The 21,995-nt window shown below is 51.1% G+C and overlaps 1 protein-coding gene across 2 annotated transcripts in view; it reads left to right on the top strand.

Moving 5' to 3' along the window:
- The window catches only part of ARHGAP39 (Rho GTPase activating protein 39), a 417,477-nt gene extending 395,710 nt beyond the window's left edge, over positions 1-21,767 (top strand). For both annotated transcript variants that reach the window (XM_048841846.2, XM_048841845.2), the window contains 2 exons: positions 12,311-12,480; positions 17,397-21,767. In XM_048841846.2, the coding sequence (XP_048697803.1) occupies positions 12,311-12,480; positions 17,397-17,591 (365 nt within the window). In that variant the 3' untranslated portion in view covers positions 17,592-21,767. The remainder of the gene's footprint in view (positions 1-12,310; positions 12,481-17,396) is intronic.
- Positions 21,768-21,995: the final 228 nt, after the last annotated feature.

The raw sequence follows: 21,995 nt of genomic DNA, 5'->3' as shown, positions 1-21,995 counted from the left end.
ATACCCCCATTCAACGCTCCCCTGGGAAAGTTATGCTCTCTCGCGGTGTCTCACAGCACACCCCCAAGAGCTGAGCTGCAGTGAGAGCCACATTTACTCTGCATCAGCAATGAGACTGAGGTGATCCATCTAGAGGTTCAACTCCATTAGAAAGGGAGAGAGAGAGCCAAGGAGAGAGAAGCAGGGAAACCTTGTCTGCTTACTGCCAGTGAGGTAGTGGTGGGGCTGGTCCCCTTATCTTATGTGGCTAGCCAGGAGCCAGGCAGCAGCAGGGTGCTGGCTTTTGTCTCTGCTGGGCCTAGCAATACAGCAGCTCAGGGAAATGGCCAGGCAGCTGGAGGGTGCTGTTTGGTGTCTGGCACTTGATGCCTCCTTGCAGAATGAAAATCTAGCCTTGCTGTGGCACAGAAGCTGGGAGATCCAGTGCCCCAGTCATGTGGGCAGGTCTAACCTGGGCGACTGCTGCACACCTTCCCCCACACCATTCCTCGCTTCCGCCCAGCCATGGGACTGCCCTGAGTTCTGTTCAATGGAGTGAGAGGCTTGGAGGCGAGTGTTAACGCAGATCCTGACAGAGTCTGCAGCATCCCAGAGAAGCTAACACTGCGGTAGATTCTACAGGCCCTCCCACTGGCCAGCGGAGGGGAAACGGCCCAGCCCAGACTTTCGGCACAATGGTCCATGATTACAAATGCTCTTCAGTTCAGGTCATTACAGTACCCGTCCGAGCAGCTCCATGACACAGCGAGATCCCACAGTGGTGAGCGCAGGATAGACAGACAGCTCAAAGCCAGAGGGGTCTATTAGATCATGTAACCTGAGCTCCAGTGTGAAAGAGGCCAGAGAATTTCAGCCAGTAACCCCACACATTGAGCCCAGTAACTCGTGTTTGACTAAAGCACGTCTGTATAGATACTGACAGGTTTCAGAGTAACAGCCGTGTTAGTCTGTATTCGCAAAAAGAAAAGGAGTACTTGTGGGACCTTAGAGGTGCCACAAGTACTCCTTTTCTTTTTGTATAGATACTGTGGCTGGAGGGACAGGTAGCTCTATGGATGGATAGATCTTCAGAAGAGGTAGGCCCCAGATCACGCCCTTCTGCTCTTGTTCCCTGAGGTGTCTGTCTTGTTTGGACATGTTCTCTCTGGGCAAGGTCATCCCCCCCATTCATTCTCTCACATTCGCTCTCACGCTCCCGGTGTCAATGCAAGAAGCAGCTACAGCCTGCTCCTGCTGAGCAGTTTCCTTCAGCTAGCATCCTTCAGTCAGCTGGGGGTTGTTCTCCCTTCCCTGTGGAAATAGTGTGGTAAATAAGGCCCTACTTCATTCGCGATATTGCGGAAATTGCAGATCCTGCAATATGAAGCTTCCACTGCGGTTTTGATTTTCATTCGCTTACTTTGCACAGTCCACAGTTTTGCATACATTGAGGTTTGCAACACACACTTTTCCCCCGTTAGTATAGTGTGGGGCACTGACAGCTGCACAGGGAACACAGCTGGGAGGGGCTCAATTTCACAGCAGGGAGCCTACCAGCAGTGGAATTGACATTCTTGTCGGTTTCATGGCTGCTATTATTTCACATTTCCTCTCTGGCTGGGGCTGCCAGCCCAGCGCTGCACAAGGAAATTCGAAATAATTGGCTACAGTGGGTCAGTGTGGTGGGGTCAGATGCACTGTGGATCAGTGTGGTGAAGCACTCTGGGAGGTTGGGACCCCCCCACCCCCACCACCAGGGAGATCATACCCCACAGGCTGAGAGCAGCAGGCACCATGTATTTGAACCTACCGTGGCCTCCGGGTAGACTCCCTGCTGCATGTTAGCAGGGTTACACCTGGGATTCAAGAGGAGAGGGTGTCATGTCCTTGATGGGGCCACATCTAGACACATTTCACACCCAAGTGCTGGTTCCTCAGGGGTTTATCTAGCTATTTACAATGATTTTTCTCTCCAAAGCAGCCCTTCTCCTGTCTCCCTGCATGTCAGTGCTGGGTGTACGGGTGTAGTGACATGTACAGCCACCTGGGTCTGCTGAATGGAAGGGGAAGGGGGCCCATTGACTCATTTGGAGACAACTGTGCACTTTAGGGCAGGGCAGCTGCATCATTTGAGGCTGAACAGGGGATGCATGGTGCCTTTGTACAGTGGGGCAGGTGAGCCGACAGCAGTGGGGTTACTAGGGGTTTGGAAGGTTCTTTAGCATTTCCCATTTAGGTATCCGAAATGGCTTCCATCCAATCAGCAGCTAGAGCTCCCAACCCCAAGCACAGTCCTGTCAGGCACAGCAGCACCACCTGAGAATCCATTAGATGTTTCCAATTCAAGCACTGAGCCTGCCTGACCCTACTTAGCTTACCAGAGTTGACAGGCTCACACCACGGTATGCATCCGATGAAGTGAGCTGTAGCTCACGAAAGCTCATGCTCAAATAAATTGGTTAGTCTCTAAGGTGCCACAAGTACTCCTTTTCTTTTTGCAAAGACAGACTAACACGGCTGTTACTCTGAAACCTGGTGTGACTACAGGCACTCTTAGTAGCCGGACAGCCATTAACAAGCAGCCTTCCTGACCATTTGGAGATCTATGGGAGGGGCCTCCATTCCAGCGTGCCAGATGCTTGCTGGCCACAGCGAAGTCTTCCAGGTTTGCAGGCACAGCCAGCCCGGTGCTCCCACCAGCTTTCAGAGCTACGTGGGGCTGCTGGCTAAGCCGCTTACTCCATCCCTGGATTCCCTGCAGCCCTTGCTGTAACTACAGGGTTGTCTGCTCATTTTCCTTATTATTCCCACATCCTGATTCCTCTCCCAGCATTTCCTGTCAGTCGCACTATCAATCCACTGTCAGCAGCCAGGAATCATCCGCCAGGCTCCAAACCGCAGTCCAGTTGCACTCCCACATCCTGCTAGATGGGACGCCCTGTTCTCTCCTGCATCCTGATAACCTGCCCGCACTGTGTAGCTGCGGCCTGGAAAGGCCAGCTCTGAGGCTATGGCAAATCACTGTCCCCGGAGGCACGTTTCCATCTCCAGACGGTGCCTAATGACACTGGATGTTGGGGAGTTTTTAATATAGCGAACTGACATCTCTGGTAGCATTTTTATTGCTTCCTGAATTCTTTGTGAAGCTGTGGTAGGTGGGGGGAATGGACATTGCTGAGGTCTGTCCACATGCCAGAACTGTAGAATGAGCCAGGTACGTTATTAATAATAATTAATAATCATGGATTAATTCCTATGGAATCTTCCACCTCAGGATCTCAAAGCACTTTATCTATTGCTGCCTCACATCCCTCTTGGGGGGTATAATACAGGTCACGTGGCAATCATTTCAGTCAGCACTGGAGTGCAGCCACCTCTGGGGTGGAGCACAGCAGCTCACAGCAAGGCTGCATAACACTTCAGGACAGGAAGTGAAGAATACAGTGTCTAAGTGAAAACGCAGAAGATGATCTAGGGAGGCGCGTTACGGTCACCCACATTAGAATTTGTCCGAGCCACCAGGGTCGTGCCCTAAGCTGTAAGAAGTGCTACCAGATCTGTAACAAACACAAGAGATCAGGGTCATGGTTTCACCTCTTGTCACCTCTGGTAGCGCTCCATGTTAGTCTGTGGGTCTAACCCAGATCGTATTTATTTTGATTGCAGTGGGGCCGGCAGGGAGCCTGGGGCTGCCTAAACCCAGTGGAAGAGAGGTTCCTCGAAGCAGAGTTTCTGTCAGATAGGTGCAAGAGGTGCCTAGGCGTTGAGCCTGCTGTCTGCCCGCCCCGGAGTCAGGCCTCCCCCTGGGGGAACAGAGCAATAGTTACGCTGGGGGGACTCCTGCCCCGCTGCCGGGCTGTCACAGTCAGGGATTGTTTTGGGGACAGAACCTTGATGGGAAGCAAAAGCACCTCTGTGGAGGGATTGGGGCTTGTCCCACATGCACAGGTCTCCTGCTCAGAAGCAGGCAGCTGCATGATGTTGGACCCTCCCCAGAGCTGACTGACTGCACAACACTGGCTTCCGTAGGACAGACGCAAGGTGTGCCAACCCCAGAGGGAATCGCGAGCAGTGCACAGAGTCTGCTTATAGCACTGAAACGCAGCCACCTCTGGGATGAGCGTGGCAGCACATTCCCTATCAGAAAAGGCTACACATGGTGTGTAGGAGGGAAAGTGAAGAACCCCGTGTGCAGCTGACACTGCCGGGGGAGAGTTGCCCACGAACCAGGACGAATGACTCTAGTGAACAGTGCCCTGGGATGCCAAATGAGCACAAGTGGACAGCACCTACACACACACACACACACACACACACACACTAAGTCACGCACACCTCTCCGTACCACAGCACCCCTTGCGTTGTGCTGGGGCAGTGGGGCCTGTACTGACTAAGACGGGAGAGTGACCCCTGCTGAGTCATAAATATAACTTCCTGCAATGCCTGGGCTTTCTCTGGGTGGGGTAAGGGGAGTCATCTGGGAATCCTTTGTTTCCTTGGTTTTTATTTCAGTCCCTTGGAGGCAGCCTTCCCACATTGCTTGTAGCTACTTCTCTTGACTCCCAGCTGCACAGAGGGCCCCGGAGAAAGTAGCTCCGTGTATTTGCTCCTTCAGCACAGAAGAAGCTATCACACTGGCTCACCGTGTTATAGCTACAAAAGCCTATCCAGAGAGTTCCAAAGAGATTTATGTTTAAAAGGTGTTCTGTCTATCGAAGGGCAAATGCTATCATTGCCTTCGTTCGTTTGTATGACAGTGAATACTGCGTTTCTGTACTCACTAAAGACCATTTTCACATGAGCTGGAATGTGAACCCTGCCATCCTGGCCAAATTCCAAATTGTTTCATTCCATTCTGCTTCCTACATCCTCCCTGCCATTTGGGTGCAGGATTCTCTTTCACTTCCTGCCCTGAAATGCTGGATGGCATTGATTAATGTTCTTAACAGCTGTCATGTTCCACCCCAGAGCTGGCTGCATTTCAATGGTGCGGGAAGTGCTTTGAGATTCCGTCTCGGCGGCTATCATCCTGGCTTTTGTTGCTTTGAGATTAGACTTGCAATATGTTGTTCTAAGGCACAGCCCCATGCACAACTTGGGCACTGCACTAGCCTGTGTGTGATGTGACGCATTTTGCAGCAAGCAAGGGATGCGTTGTTCTGGGTTCTATTGATTTGGATCATTAAGGCCCTAGCTGGCCACCCCAGCCTGGTTCCTGCCTCCCGGAGAGATTAGACCCGCTATCCTCAGTGCCACATAAACAATCAATCACATCACTTTCGTCCGTTTCCCTGCTAGCCAGTAAATGGGCTCCGGCGATGCCAGTCAGTAGTGACTGATGGCTGCTCATTTAACAGTGTAGCGCAGCCAGCAGGAAGGACACCTTGATCCCGATTGTAGCTCTCCCGTTGTTTAATGGGAACACCCCATAAGAGATGGCACCCAGCAGCCCAAGATGGGGCCTTCTTTCCTTGCATGCTAGTGAACCTCAGTTCATAGCAGCCACACAGAGCTGTGTACTGCTGCTGCAGACAATGACCTGCTCGTGTATCCTGTCACAGCCCCATCATGCCCAGGCTGCGCACTGAATCTGACACATCTTTTCAGCCAACACCTAGGGGCCGTCTGCAGTGCACAGAGCTGGGAAAGAGCAGCACACTTGCATCAGCAGGCTGCTGAGCCATCAGGTGGCCCATCCATGCACACAGAACAAATGCTGGCGCCATGTCTCCACTGAGACAAGGTCAGATGGGGACTGAGAGGGAGATTTCATCCTGGCAGATGCCGTGTGGCGGGTAAGCTGCAGTGATTACGGGGCCCTGAGTCCGCGGTGTCTCAGCTGCTGGCTTTCGGAAGCCAGGGAGCATGACTGCCTCCAGGGGGCAGTGTGTCTTCCAGATGTCTCTACAAAGAATTACCCCAGCCTGGGGCCATGGGAGCCTGGGTACAGTGCTGCTGGGCACAGTTCATGTGACATGGGGTCTGGCCCTGACATTCCCAGTGCAGCCCTCACTTGGCAAAGTTTGCCCGTGGCTGCTGTTTTGTGTAACCCCCGTCCTGTCAGGTACTGGCCGTGGCACCAGTACCAGCATCCCACAGCAGCAGGCAGCCCAGAGTGGGTCAGAAGCTGCACCTATAAGTTGCTGGGTATTAATGTAAAGATCAAATGAAGAATGACACCAAACTCCTCTCTTGCCATGCAGGGTCCTGGAGTGAATTTACCCTTGAAGCAAACTGGTCTCATACTCCTAGCCCAGCATTTTCATTGATACATTGCACCTTCCTTTCCAGGGATGAACCCGCTGCCGGGAGCTAGTCAGTATCATTTGACAAATGGGGAAACTGAGGCAGCAACCAGCCAGGACCTGAGCCTGCAGGCTCTTTGCAGGGGGAGCATTTCTCCCCTCCAGTGGGAATTAAGCCCATGGCGAAGGCAGGATTGGGCTCTAAGTAACCTGCTCATGCTGTGGCAGATCCCGGGCTAGAACTCAGGTCTTCTGGCTCCCAGTTGTGCCTTAAGCACAGGTTGATTCTTCCTCCTTTAGTTCACTGTAGCCTGACTCCTGTCTATAAAGGATTCACCTGGATGGACTCCCAGCAAACAATGGTCCCTCTAGTGCCAGATTTGTGGAGTGCCCACTTACCTGCCAGTTCCCTTTGGAGCAGCCTCTCAGGGAAGAGAGTGTAGGTGGGGAGCAGACAGCAGAAGGTTTCTGTGACAGTTTTTCCAACCAGCCTTCTCCCCCAGTAGGGTTAGCCAGTAAATCCTAAATCTGTTTGCAGGACCAGTGTGTAACTGTGTCCATAAAAACCCCACAGCTTGTCTCTCCAGGGAGAAAAGAGTAGCTCAGAAAGAAGAACATTATTATTGGCTTAACCAGGAGATCTTCAAAGATCTAAAACTCAAAAAAGAGTCCTACAAAAAGTGGAAACTCGGTCAAATTACAAAGGATGAATATAAACAAATAACACAAGTATGTAGGGACAAAATTAGAAAGGCCAAGGCACAAAATGAGATCAGACTAGCTAGGGACATAAAGGGTAACAAGAAAACATTCTACAAATACATTATAAGCAAGAGGAAGACCAAGGACAGAGTGGGGCCATTACTCAACGACAGGGCAAAGACAATAACATAAAATGTGGAAATGGCAGGGGTGTTTAATGACTTCTTTGTTCTGGTTTCCACCAAGACTGGTGGTGATTGAATGTCTAACATAGTGAATGCCAGTGAAAATGAGGTAGGATCAGAGTCTAAAATAGGGAAAGAACAAGTCAAAAATTACTTGGACAAGTTAGATGTCTTCAATCACCAGGGCCTGATTAAATGCATCCTAGAATACTCAAGGAGCTGACTGAGGAGATATCTGAGCCATTAGCAATTATCTTTGAAAATTCATGGAAGACCAGAGACATTCCAGAAGACTGGAAAAGGGCAAATATAGTGCCCATCTATAAAAAGGGAAATAAGGACAATCCGGGGAATTACAGACCAGTCAGCTTAACTTCTGTACCCGGAAAGATAATGGAGCAAATAATTAAGCAATCAATATGCAAACACCTAGAAGGTAATAAGGTGATAAGTAACAGTCAGCATGGATTTGTCAAGAACAAATCGTGTCAAACCAAGCTGACAGCTTTCTTTGACAGGGTAACAAGCCTTGTGGATGGGGGAAAATGGTAGATGTGGTGTATCTTGACTTTAGTAAGGCTTTTGATACTGTCTCACATGACCTCATAAACAAACTGGGGAAATACAATCTAGATGGAGCTATGATAAGGTGGGTGCATAACTGGTTGGAAAACCATTTGCAGAGAGTAGTTATCAGTGGTTCACAGTCATGCTGGAAGGGCATAACGAGTGGGGTCCTGCAGGGATCAGTTCTGGGTCTAGTTCTGTTCAATATCTTCATCAATGATTTATATAATGGCATAGAGAGTACACTTATAAAGTTCACGGACAAATTCAAAATGATCTGGACAAATTAGAGAAATGGTCTGAAGTAAATAGGATGAAATTCAATAAGGACATATGCAAAGTGCTCCACTTAGGAAGGAACAATAAGTTGCACACATACAAAATGGGAAATGACTCCCTAGGAAGGAGTACTGGGGAAAGGGGTCTGGGGGTCATAGTGTATCACAAGCTAAATATGAGTCAACAGTGTAACACTGTTGCAAAAAAAAGCAAACATCATTCTGTGCTGTATTAGCGGGAGTATTGTAAGGAAGACACAAGAAGTAATTCTTCCGTTCTACTCTGCGCTGATTAGGCCTCAACTGGAGTATTGTGTCCAGTTCTGGGCGCCACATTTCAGGAAAGATGTGGACAAATTGGAGAAAGTCCAGAGAAGTGATGAAAGGTCTAGAAAACATGACCTATGAGGAAAGATTGAAAAAAATGGGTTTGTTTAGTCTGGAGAAGAGAAGACTGAGAGGGGACATGATAACAGTTTTCAAGTACATAAAAGATTGTCGTTACAAGGAGGAGGGAGAAAAATTGTTCTTGTTAACCTCTGAGGCTAGGACAAGAAGCAATGGGCTCAGATTGCAGCAAGGGAGGGTTAGGTTGAACATCAGGAAAAACTTCCTGTCAGGGTGGTTAAGCATTGGAATAAATTGCCTTTGGAGGCTGTGGAATCTCCATCATTGGAGATGTTTAAGAGCAGGTTGGACAAACACCTGTCGGGGATGGTCTAGACAATAGTCCTGCCTTGAGTGCAGGGGACTGAACTAGATGACCTCTCGAGGTCTCTTCCAGTTCTATGATTCTGTGATTGATCAGTTCCTCTTCCCATGGCAGGAGAATGCCACATTACAGACTCTCTTTGAGCATGTATCTCACTGACCAAAGGGCTGTTCTGCCAAATACTGCTTAAGTGCACTTCCTTGGCGGTCTCCCACACCAGCACCGGCCCGGCCCAGCGGTGAGCGGAGCTGGCTGAAAGGCAGTGGAGATTATTCCAGCCCTTTAAGCAAAATAGAAACTGGATTTCCATTCGCCATCTTTTCTCATTTGCTTTTGTGCGAGCGGGTTTTGGGTTCCCATGGATTTGGGTCCCTGCCCCTGGCTGATCCTCATTCTGTGATGACGTAGCAAACTCCCTCACAGCACAGCTGCCCCTCTCCGTGGTGCCCGCATAGGAGGATGAATCTGTGCTGCTGGTGCCCCAGTTAGGGCTGGCCCATGGCATCTGTATGGGGTCGAGTCATGGGGTTTTTCCACGGCTGCCTCTTTTGTTCATTGCATGACTCCTGACCAGTCCAGAGCCCTGACACAGAGGCTCTACATGTCTCCTTCCCCTGCGTCTCTCATAAGCTGGATGCTTCTTGTTCTCTGGCTGTCATTCAGCTTCCTCTTGGCCTGAGGCTGTGCACTCTCAGTGACCCAGTTCCAGGGCTTTGTGCATCGATACACACCACTTACAGAATCCACCTGGTTGTGCCAGTGCCCATCTTTGGCTGGTGCATTGCTGCTCCCTGGGATGCCCAGGATGACGTTTTCCTGCAGCTGCAGCGATTCCTCAGGAAACCTGCCTTGGCTGTAATTGCTGCGCTCTGAGTCAGTGAAGCTGCTCTGCATTGTTAGCCCTGCAATGGGCTGGTTGCAGGAAATTGATCAGCAAGTGCGCTGGGAACCATCTCCTCTCTCTAACTTGGCTGAGCGCAGATGCATGACTGAGGGTCTGGGTCTGTGAGCTGAAGAGGGGCTGGCACTGTCAAACCAAGTGTATGCTCTATAGAAACAGTGGGCTTGCCAGAGCGAAACAGGAATAGAAATGGGCCTGGGGGTGAGGTGTTAAATATCACTGGATTTTAACCTCTCACCGTCAGTGGTGGGAAACACAAATATAATCAGCCCCTTGGTTCTGGATAAGAGCCTACTACTGCTGTGACGGGTTCGATCACAGAGCCCCCTTGGGACTGTTACCTGATGTGCTTAGACTACCTCTGAGCCTGTTTTCTCTGTCAGCTTGGGCCTCCAGAACCCTGTCTTGTTGAGCGAGACACACTAGCCTGCTGCAACACAGACCCAGGGTCTGAACCACGCCCCCAAAGCTGCAAACGTAACTGAAAACATCTTAGCAAGTGCTCCTGTCTCCAGCACCCAGACACCCAGCTCCCAATGGGATCCAAACCCTAAATAAATCTGTTTTTAAAGCTTATACAGGGTAAACTCATAAATTGTCCGCCCTCTGTAACACTGATAGAGAGATATGCACAGCTGTTTGCTCCCCCAGGTATTAATCACTTACTCTGGCTTAATTAATAAACAAAAGTGATTTTATTAAGTATAAAAAGTAGGATTTAAGTGGTTTCAAGTAGTCATAGACAGAATAAAGTAAGTTACTAAGTAAAATAAATCAAAATACGCAAGGCTAACTTAATACATTAAGAAACTGAATACAGGTAAATCTCACCCTCAGAGATGTTCAAATAAGCTTCTTTCACAGACTAGACTCCTTCCTAGTCTGGGCCCAATCCTTTCCCCTGGTTCAGACCTTGTTAGTTCCAGCAGGCATCTTAGGTGAAAAGCAGGGGATTCCACATGACTGGGACCCTTTGTTCTGTTCCACCCCCTTTAATAGCTTTGGCACATGGAGGGAATCCTTTGTCTCTCTCTGCGTTCCCACCCCTCCTTCTAAATGGAAAAGGACCAGGTTTAAGATGGATTCCAGTACCAGACGACATCAGGGACACAGAAAGGCTTGCAAGTAAACAGAGCCATTTACAACCAATTGTCCTAGTTAATGGGAGCCATCAAGATTCCAAGCCACCATTAATGGCCCACACTTTGCATAGTTACAGTAGGACCTCAGAGTAATACTTCATATTTCTAGCTTCAGATACAAGAATGATACATTCATACAAATAGGATGAACACACTCAGTAGATTATAAGCTTTGTAATGATACCTTACAAGAGACCTTTTGCATAAAGCATATTCCAGTTACATTGTATTTACACTCATAAGCATATTTCCATAAACATATGGAGTGCAATCTGCGACCTGTTAATGGACTTGCTCCTTTAGCTCAAGTGGCAGAGGCTCCTGGAGTTAGCGCTAAAAGTCCTGGGTTCAGTTCTTGCTCATGACCCCTAATAGGGAGCCATCACACAAACCCAACAGCCTTGAATGTGTGGGTGAGAAGCAGAAGCCCAACTCCTCATCTGGTGTCGATCAGGGGAGGTTCACTGACTCCTGCCAATTCCATCTGAGGATCTGGCCCCCAAAGGGAAGGTGACCCGCCTAGTTTCCAAGGGGAGTGAAATGCAACAAAGTATATAAGCAGCATTGGGGCGAACGGCCGGTTAGATTCCTGGAAGAGCTGTTTGCTGTGGTCCCCGGCAGTGGCTTTCCCCCACAACCCTTCTCCCAATGGGCTAAGGATACGTGCTCTCTCCCAAGTGTGCAGCATCGATCGCTCTCTAAGCAGCGACGCTTCCTGCCAGTTGGTGCCCAGTGTAGGACTCTAAACCGAACCAAAACAGCACCCATGGCAGCACGCTCCCTTCAGCCTCGGGCCAGTCGCTTCATGCCTGACCTTTGCGTTTATGCCAGGGACGACTAGCGGCCGGCCCTCTGCACATTGGGGCAAGGTGGCCGTGAGCTCTGGGGCTCACTCATTAGCTGCCACAGGCTTCTTGGCTGAAATCCATTGGATAGAGCCAGTGCCCTCAGATGGCCGTAACTCCAAGGACCTTTGTACATCGATAAGCTGTCGTCCTCCTCGGGGATCTGATAGAAACACCACAGTCCCTCCCCCGCCTCACCCCGTAACCAGGGGCCCTAGAAATGCCACATCTCCTCCCCCCACCTCACCTGAACTCAGGGGCCCATAAGGAACAAGTGGGTCAGATTTCAAGTCTGTACGTAGAAAGATGAACAATTGAAATCCCGAGGCAGGTTGGTGACTCTGATGGGAAGGTCAGTTGGAGATCAACATGGCATGGGAGCGCCTGCCACATGTCAAGATGCTGGCTCCTTGGGGACATGGAAATGATGGCACTGCCATGCCGGGACAGACCTCCACGTAGGATTAGGTGGGGGAGAAGCAGAGAGTGAAACTGACTAGGCTGCTTGGATTGCCCCAGGGGCGCAGCTGGCATTCCAAACTCTCTAAGAACCCTGGCTACATCAAAGCTGCCCCAAGTCAGATTTGCTGGATCGGGGCTTCCAATGCCTGGTGCACTCCCCCATGCATGCTGCCCACACCCCCACATGCCCTGCCCCACTCCACCCAGCACCCTGCCCCATCCCTGCACACTCAGCTCTGCATCTCTCTTTTTTAACCTAACACGAGCTCTGCTACTTGTCTCCTCTCCGCAGCGTCGTTGCTGAAGCTCTGGTACCGGGAGCTGGAGGAGCCGCTGATTCCCCATGAGTTCTACGAACAGTGCATCACCCACTACGAGAACCCAGAGGCAGCCATCGCAGTCATCCACTCTTTGCCCAGGATCAACAAAACGGTGCTCTGCTACCTCATCCGCTTCCTACAGGTAGGGCAGGGGGGCGGGCTCCAGCCAGGGGGGCTCACCCGTGGCTGTGTTGATACAGTCCTCTGCCTTGTCACGCAGCTCACTCCCAGCTTCGCTGCACTTACGGACGCTATTGCATTGACCCTTGTTGTGTTCTGGGGATTTGGTACTGTATCACTCAGCCACTGTAAATAAGACCAATAAGCTCACTGATATTGTTACTCGGGCTGTCAAGCAATTAAAAAAAATTAATCACAAGTAATCATGCAATTAATCATGCTGTTAAAAGGTAATAGAATACTATTTGTATAAATATTTTTAGATGTTTTCCACATTTTCAAATATATGGATTTCAGTTACAACACAGAATACAAAGTGTACGGTGCTTACTTTATATTTATTTTTTATTATAAATATTTGCACTGTAAAAATAAAAGAAATAGATTTTTTAATTTACCTAATACAGGTACTGTGGAGCAATCTCTTTATCATGAAAGTTGAACTTACAAATGTAGAATTACGTACAAAAAATAAGTACATTCAAAAATAAAACAATGTGAAACCGTAAAGCCTACAAGTCCACTCAGTCCTACTTCTTGTTCAGCCAGTCGCTCAGACAAACAAATTTGTTTACATTTGCAGGAGATAGTGCTGCCCGCTTCTTGTTTACAATGTCACTAGAAAGTGAGAACAGATGGTTTTATGGCACTGTTGTAGCCGGCGTTGCAAGATATTTATGTACCAGATGCGCTGAAGATTCATATGTCCCTTCATGCTTCAACCACCATTCCAGAGGGCATGCAGCCATGCTGGTAACGGGTTCTGCTCAGTATCGATCCAAAGTAGTTCAGACCAACACATGTTCATTTTCATCATCTGAGTCAGCTGTCAGCAACAGAAGGTTGATTTTCTTTTTTGGTGGTTCGGGTTCTGTAGTCTCTGCATCAGAGTGTTGCTCTTTTAAGACTTCTGAAAGCATGCTCCACACCCCATCCTGAGCAAATTTTGAAAGACACTTCAGATTCTTAAATCTTGGGTCGAGTGCTGTAGCTGTCTTTAGAAATCTCACATTGGTACCTTCTTTGCGTTTTGTGAAATCCGCAGTGAAAGTGTTCTTAAAACGAAGAACATGTGCTGGAACAACATCATCTGAGACTGCTATTAACATGAAATATCTGGCAGAATGCTGGTAAAACACAGAGCAGGAGACATACAATTCTCCCCCAAGGAGTTCAGTCACAAATTTAATTGACGCATTATTTTTTAATGAGTGTCATCAACATGGAAGCATGTCCTCTGGAGTGGTGGCCAAAGCATGAAGGGGAATACGAACGTTTAGCATATCTGGCATATAAATAACTTGCAATTCCAGCTACAAAAGTGCCATGTGAATGTCTGTTCTCACTTTCAGGTGACACTGTAAATAAGAAGTGGGCAGAATTATCTCCCATAAATGTAAAAAAACTTGTTTGTCTTAGCAATTGGCTGAACAAGAAGTAGGACTTAGTGGACTTGTAGGCTCTAAAGTTTTACATTGTTTTGTTTTTGAGTGCAGTTATGTAACAAAAAAAATCTACATTTGTAAATTGCACTTTCACAATAAAAAGATTGCACTACAGTACTTGTATGAGGTGAACTGAAAAATACTATTTCTTTTGTTTATAATTTTTACATTGCAAATATTTGTAATAAAAATAATATAAAGTGAGCAGTGTACACTTTGTATTCTTTGTTGTAACTGAAATAAATATATTTGAAAATGTAGAAAAATGTCCAGAATATTTAATAAATTTCAATTGGTATTCTGTTATTTAACTGTGAGATTAAAATTGCGATTAATCGTGATTAATTTTTTTAATCAGGATTAATTTTTTTGAGTTAATCACGTGAGTTAACTGCGATTAATGGACAGCCCTAATTGTTACTCTTCCATGTTACCCCATGTGTACATCACATTACAGCAGTGACACACATTTCCTGTCCTTCCTGGCCCAACACTGGACACAAAGCTACACACAGAGCCACAGCTCATAATAATAGTCACACTTCAGGGCAACTACACCTGCATTCCCCATCCGTGGCCCACCAAGGGCATCCACTGTAGGCTTCTGGCTCCCAGCCATCACCTCTGTTGGTGAGAGATCTGCATCTCACTCCCTCCTGACTGGGGTTTTAAGGCTACACAGCTCCCTGGGTTACACTGCAATGTCCCCAGCAAACCAGACCAGCTAAACAGCCCAGAGCCTGTGCCTTGCTTTCTTTGCAATGGCCATGACCAGTGTGTTGCCTGCAGTTATAAGGTGTTGCCTGCAGCTGAGTTATCCCACAACTCCTTCTAAGGAAGTACATTTATTCTTAAGGTAAAAGCATTACAGAGAAAATGTGTTAAAACAATCAAAGAACCTACACGCCTGCTAAAAAGCCTACCAGAGATCACCCATTGGGGCCCTGTCAACACGCATCCCTACCTCGAGGGAACTCCCTCCTGCTTGGACACAGCATTGCAGGGGACTTTGCATCACACCCCCTCTGGAGGCCACTTTCTCAGCCATAATGACCAGCCCCAGCCAGTCTCTTCTCTGGACTCTCTTACTTGGTCTCCTGTGGCTCCACCCTCCGGCCAAGTGACAAAACTTCAGTCCTCTTCCGGGGTTCAGCTCTAAGCCAAAGGTCCTTCACCACCACCACCACCCCAGCGTTTTCCCTGATGGCCTTCTGCCCCTTGTAGGCGTCTGTCTCATTCCCTGGTCCTTGCAGAGCCTACCTAAGGCTCTCTCCACTCTAGGGCCCCACCACAGGAGCTGACCCTGCTCCTTTAGCTCTGCTCTCTGGCCACAGCCAATCCCAGTGACTGGACCTGCCTTCACGCCCTTCCCATGGAGAGGGAGCTCCCCAGAGCTCCTCTCTCCTGGGTCTTTTCCCCTCAACCACCCTGCTCAGCTGCTTATACAACCCAGCTCCACCGCCTCTGGCCAGGTCATTCGTTAATCACCTCCCAGGTGCGGAGCATAACTAAGCAGATTCTTTCCTTTGCTTTACAGGTGATGGGGTTAAGCCCATCACAGGCCTAGTAGAGTAAGTCCTTCCCCAAGGATGGTGTGCCCCTTAGGCAGAAGGTCCTGCTCACTCGCTGGAGCAGAAAGCAGGCCCCGAGTCAGTTTAAACTCAGGCTATTTATCCCAAAGACCTTTCTTTGTCTGTTGGTGTCTGGAGAACCCAGTCTGAACCAGTCTAGGGAGCCTCTCCAGGAGGGGTGGACCTCTCGAGGGGTCACAACCTGGCTGGTTTGCCTTGATCACCTCCTTGGGGGAGGGATAGCTCAGTGGTTTGAGCATTGGCCTGCTAAACCCAGGGTTGTGAGTTCAGTCCTCAAGGGGGCCATTTAGGGATCTGGGGCAAACACTGGGGACTGGTCCTGCTTTGAGCAGGGGGTTGGACTAGATGATCTCCTGAGGTCCCTTCCAACCTGGATATTCTATGATTCATCCCGAGACACGGGTTTTAGTTCCTGGAGGAGCTGTGGTCCCCCTCCCCCATGGAGTAGAACACAGTCAGACATAAACCATTCAATTAAAACAATGGACCGCAAAGGAGAAAGTCGCCATTCCTGTCACAAGCCACAGTTAATATCTCGCTTCTCTCTAGCGCTAGCGATCCCAGTGTTGTAGCCCTTAATGGCATTTACTGGGTAACTGTCTCTCACTTTGTGGGTGTGCAGTCCCCGGCACCACAGGGGCTGCAGCCTCAGTCTGGGGGTCTGGGCTGCCCCAGCCCAGTGGGGACTCTGAACTCAGTGTTCGTGCAGCCCCTAGCAAAATGGGAGCCCCGATCTCAGGCAGGGGCTGTGCAGCACCTGGCACTTGGGGGCCCTGGTCTCAGTCACGGCCTCTAGGGGCTGCTGGGACGCACAGATAGTGTTACGAATTACACCTGGTAGGACACGCACACAAGTGCTGCGAATTACACCCGATAGGACACGCACACCAGTGCTGCGAATTACACCTGGTAGGTCACGCACACCAATGCTGCGAATTACACCTGGTAGGTCACGCACACCAATGCTGCGAATTACACCTGGTAGGACACGCACACCAGTGCTGCGAATTACACCTGGTAGGACACGCACACAAGTGCTACGAATTACACCTGGTAGGACACACACACCAGTGCTGCGAATTATACCTGATAGGTCACGCACAGTTCGAATCTAGGCTGAGACAGAAACAAAGTCCACAACTGCAGAGTTCCCAAAAGACACTAAGTTTATTACGCTCGAGCGTGGTGCCCCTCTGCTAGCCAGGAGGGGACCCTGAATGCAGATTATACAAAGGTTATATACCTTTTAGCAAAGCATGTTGCCCTCGTGCATCGGAAACCTTAGCCAATAAACAAACCCTTGTCTTATCTACCACCTATCCCTGCTTGGTGCATTCCTCGTGCTATACCAGTATGTTAATTACACAGCATGGTCCTAAAGCCATGCATCAGTAACTTTTATTATCAGGATGGGAGGCCTCACATCAAGGCCAAGAGACAGGGAGTTAGAGACTGACAAAAACCAGATACTGGGAGTCAAGGCAGGCTGGAGACAAGGAGGAGGATTTTCACAGGGATTCAATATCTAAGGAACACTCCTCCTGGTGCATGATGTGCTGGCATTTAAACAATGGTGGGCCCCAAACCAAAATGGAGTCACATGTGCTAACTTTTCCTTAACAATAGTAACAGATGGCATTAAGGAACAGATCCAGAACTGGGCAAGCAGAGGGGTGGGCAGCAGACCAGGCCCGGGTCTGTGACGCTGGCAGACACCTGGGCAGTGCTAATAGCTCAGACGGTAATTCTGAGCGGGCCCCAGAGCTGCCTGAGGAGCCGGTGGCGATGCGGCTGGAGGGGGAGTCATTCCCCGCATGCTGTAACCTCTCTCTCTTCCCCAGGTGTTCGTGCAGCCAGCTAACGTGGCGGTCACCAAGATGGACGTCAATAACCTGGCCATGGTTATGGCCCCCAACTGTCTGCGCTGCCAGTCCGATGACCCACGGATCATCTTCGAGAACACCCGGAAGGAAATGTCCTTCATCCGGGTGCTGATCCAGCACCTGGACACCAGCTTCATGGAGGGGGTCCTATAGCGGCGAGCTGCGGGAGGAGCCAAAACCAAATCTGACGACGACCACAACCCACCCAACCCCCCTTAAACCCCAGGTCAATCAGCCGACGAGCACGAGCCAGACACCACAAAGGGAAGGCACTGGGCAGCCCTGGGCAGGGCCTCTCGTCCCCGTCACACCGTGTCCCCAGAGCCATTATGAGCTGGCCTAGTCCCGCCTCTCTCACCCCAGCATCTCTCATCATCCTTTGCCCTCTAGTGTCATACAGGAAGTGGTGGTGGGATCCCGCCAGTGTTACTGGCAAAATGACATCTGCCCTCCCCTGAACCAGACCTCTGGAGATGTTGCTGCCTATCCCCCCAGCCAAGCCACCGTGGGGCAGCCTGCAGGGTTAGCCTGGCGTGGCAGCCACCTGCAGGTGAGGCTCGGGAGTCCTGCCCGGCATCCTGGGCCTGCAGCCACTCTGGGGATGTGGGATGCTAGGCCTTGCCACCGCACTTTAATGAGTGCTGTGTCTCGCAGGCAGACGTCCGAGACAGCCACTGCTGGCTGCAGCTGCCACATGCTTCCTAGGGGAGAGGGGTGGCTGCAGGAGGGGGTGGTGCTTAAGATGGCAGTGTGGACGGAGGGGGAGATCAGAATAAGTTAGCGAGCATCACCAAGGCCTCCCAATGCTCCTGCCCTGGGGCCAGCGCTGGCTGGGAGGGTGGGTAGGACAGTCTCAAGGCAGGGACTGCAAGGGGGTATTTGCAGCAGTCCCACGCAGCCTGGAAGCTAGGGGATGCCCAGCGGGAACATTCATGTGGAATAGGGTATGGATCCATCTGGGAGGATAAAGCCCCTTGGTAGGAAGGGGTCTAAGCCCCACGCAGGCCTCATCAGCTCAGCCCCCTGCTGAGAAGAGGGACCCCTTTATGGCTGGAGGAGGGGGCCAAAACCAACTCCAAGTTCTCGGGCAAAGCTCGTGGTGAGGCATCTCTGTGACCCAGAGCCACCTGCATCCGGTGATGTCACTTCCCCTTCCTTTCCTTCTCTTCATCAGCTGCTTGTAAAGCCCAGATCTGATCACAGCGTCTGTGTTGGGAGGGCGGGGTGTCGACTCAGCAGTGATTAATTCTCAAACCCTGAGACCTACCAGCCCTTTCTAGACAGGATCTCTGCGCCTTGAATGTAACCCCGTACCGGGAGGTTCAGGGCAGGGCAGAAAGCTATGACTGCAGCCTGGTTTGTCCTGGCGTTCTATTCAGGCTCCCGTGCTGCCTGGGCTCCCGTTCCAGGGCAGGACAGCCAGGAGCAGCTGGGCTTCATTTGCCATTTGGGCTGTGGCAGGCTCAGCTGGCGCAGGGTTCGGCTACATCTCAGCAAACCCATAACCCGAGCTCGTTCCTTGCCATCTCTAGAAGGGGACTGTCCCCGGCTTTTCCTGACTCCCCTCAGCAGTGGGCCATCTCCGCCCGCCCTCAAGAGGGCGACAGTGCAGGCAGAGGGTGCGTGTCCCATCAGAGCTACCTGCAGACGATGGATTTAACAATCAGTCGGGGATAGAAGAATGACCATCAAAGGTGGCACTCAAGTTCCACTTTCACTCTCCTGAGTATGGGTAGGGCTAGTTAACTTCCTGGGTGTTTTGCCCATGTGGCCCATGCGCAGCTAGGGCCTGGTATCAGCAATAACTCCATCGCTGATTTCCAAGACAACATCTTCTCGGTTTATGAACACAGACAAGACTGGCGCTGGCTGGTGCTGCGTGCAGCAGGTCAGACCCCGGCTCGCTGGGCCCCAGCTCCATCAGCCCTGCAGAGGAGAGTTGTTTTGGGCAGGGCGCCAAGCGGGCGCAATGGAAGAGATGTGCTGTCGGGAGAGTGGAGACTGCCAAGGAGCTGGTGTCACGGGAGCACCCAGCGTGCCAAACCCTTCCACTGTAGCAATATCCCAGCTGGGCCGTGTCGGGGCTTCTTTCTGTCATGGCTGGATTCTGCAGCATCGGCCAGGGCAAGGAGGCTGCTGTGCTGAGCCATGGCAATGAGCAAGGCTTTTAAAGCACTTGGCTAGTGTGGGACACACTCTGGGTAGAGGTGCTGGCTCCTGAAGGCAGAGAGTGACCGAGGAGTTCTCTCCTGCTGTCAGAGAATGAAAGTGTGGGTCAGACTTGTGAAAATCCCACCTGGCAACACGTTCTGGATGGCCCTTGGCATCAGCCCCAGCGAGGCGTCGGGGGCTTCTGGATCACCGGGCTCAGAGGGCTCTGGGACACATGGCAGAGCTGAAGCCATCAGCAGTGCCATGTTTTCTCTCTTCCTTGCCCTCCGGAGGATTTCCAAGGCGGATGGCTGCTGTTGCTCTACGGGAGCTGGGAGGCTATTGGGAAATGGTTACAATCCAGCTCGTTCCCTCCTCTCGAGGGGCTCTCCTTGGGGCAGTCAGGACCAATGCCGGCTGGACTTGGGTCTCTGAAAGTAGCCCTGGCATCTCCGACTCCCCATCTGATGGGCAAAATCCCTTCTCGTCGAGCCGCCTGGCGAGTCTCAAATGCCCACATGAGCCTAGTGCTGGGCCCCAGCATCTCCACGCTTCGATGCCTTCTGCGGTTGGCCCCTTGCCCAGCTGTCACCCCCAGGCCTGTGCTCTAGCAGATATCCAGCTCAATCCACCTTTACCGGAGGCCAGTTCCCCCGTAAGCGTCTGTTGGCCTTTAGGGTTTGCATGTATTAAAAGGGAGTCCAGCTCAGGACGCAACCAAATCAGCCCCTGAGCAGCCTGGTGGTGGCACTGGGCTGTGCCTCTGAGGATCTGCAGTGCACTGCCCCGTATCCCTGTTTTTATAGAGCTCCCCACTTTAACCCTGAGCTGCTGGCCCATGACCCCCACCCCCTGCAGGAGAGTTAACCTCTTGGCTGCTGGTGCTCAGGCAGGGACTCTGTGCCCTACCATCTAGGTTTACATTTCTCCATGTTAACTCTCTTCTCCCCAGCCTCTCTCCCTGCTGTGCTCTTTAACCTGCAGCCTTGCTTCCTTGGGATCTCAGTGGAGGAACTGTTTTTTCTGTCTGACCTCTATTTACTGGATGATTCCCATTCATGCTGGGATTCGAACTCTTGGCAGCAGCAAGATACTGGCTGCATGTGTGCGTGTGACTGACCTGCTTTCCTTCTGCCAGCCACGAGGATTTCACTTCGCTGTGCCGAGGGACCTCTAACTCCCTGGGGGACCCATCCAGTGACTGCTCCCCCACGCTGGATTCCTCCTCAGCCTCTGTTTCCCGATCAGCTCACTTCAGCATTCAGCTGTGATGGTTCCCCCCTCTCACCCCGGACAGCCTGAGCATGGACAGCCCACATCTACTTGCACCGGAGCACTGTGCCCACAGGCCCCTCCTGCCTCGCTGAGACCTTGTTTTCATCTCACACTGCCATCAGTCTGTGGCAGGCAGCTGGGTCCTCGGCGCTGCTCAGCACGTGGCAGCGTGCAATGGCTGGGTGCCCCACAGCAGGCGCTCTAGGGAGCCGCGAGCTCACCGACCTGCCAGCGGTGCAGTGTCCATACTCCACAGCATCCTTGTGGCTCGAGGCAGGTCTCACCCGGAGAGAAACCTGCACCGGGTCCTGGGTGGAGAGCCCCATCCCATCCCCCGCGAGGTGTCTCAGGAGAGCCCCAGAGAGTCCGGCTGAGTGTCTAATACCTTGGGTGTCAGGTCGATGACGAAGCCCTGGGTGCGAGGAGCAGAGTGCAGTGCATACCCGCTGTGCGTCCCACAGCGCTGGGGTGCGTCAGGGGCCTCTGGCCTGCCTTCTGTAGCTCCCATCCCCACAGGAGCAACGTGCTGCTCTCTGCGACCGCAACGGCTGTGTGGAGGCACCGCAAAGCACCGGTGGGGCCGGTCGCACATGGTCGGGCAGGAGAGTCCAGCGGGAATCCCCACCAAGGTGGGAACATCCCCCTCTCCGGGACATTTTCCTTCCTACTGACAGGGAAGGAGCAACTCCTGCTGTTAGAGACAGGCTGGGCTTAAACAGGGTCAGGGAACAGAAGCAAGTCAGATCTAGCCGTCTGTCATCTCGGGTATTTCTCATGTGTTGTCACTGCGTGACTAAGTGCCAAGAACACACAATAGGGTAATGCTAAAATTGCCCACTGGGCCCTCACTTGTCATTCTCCAGGATTCATTCACTGGTACAATAAATCTTTCTTTTCCTTCTCTCTCCTCCTCCTCATCACCTGGCCACGAAGAAGGATGCATTTCATCACCAGGGAAGGTTTCTCATTGAGTGGCAAACACACTCAGGCTTGGGCTGGTCCTCCTGTGGCAAGGAGTTCCACAGTCCGCCAAGGAGGCTGTGACCCAAAGGCCAGCAGTTCTTCCAGCCTGGAGGAGGGGCCTCATGTCACACTGCTCCCTGGCTGACAGCTTTGAGCGTCTGGTTAGTT

The sequence above is a fragment of the Caretta caretta genome, chromosome 2 (genome assembly GCF_965140235.1).
Source record: "Caretta caretta isolate rCarCar2 chromosome 2, rCarCar1.hap1, whole genome shotgun sequence".
NCBI classification, from domain to species: Eukaryota; Metazoa; Chordata; order Testudines; family Cheloniidae; genus Caretta; species Caretta caretta.
Note: the sequence above shows the minus strand (reverse complement) of the source record. Positions and strands in the feature narration are given on the sequence as shown.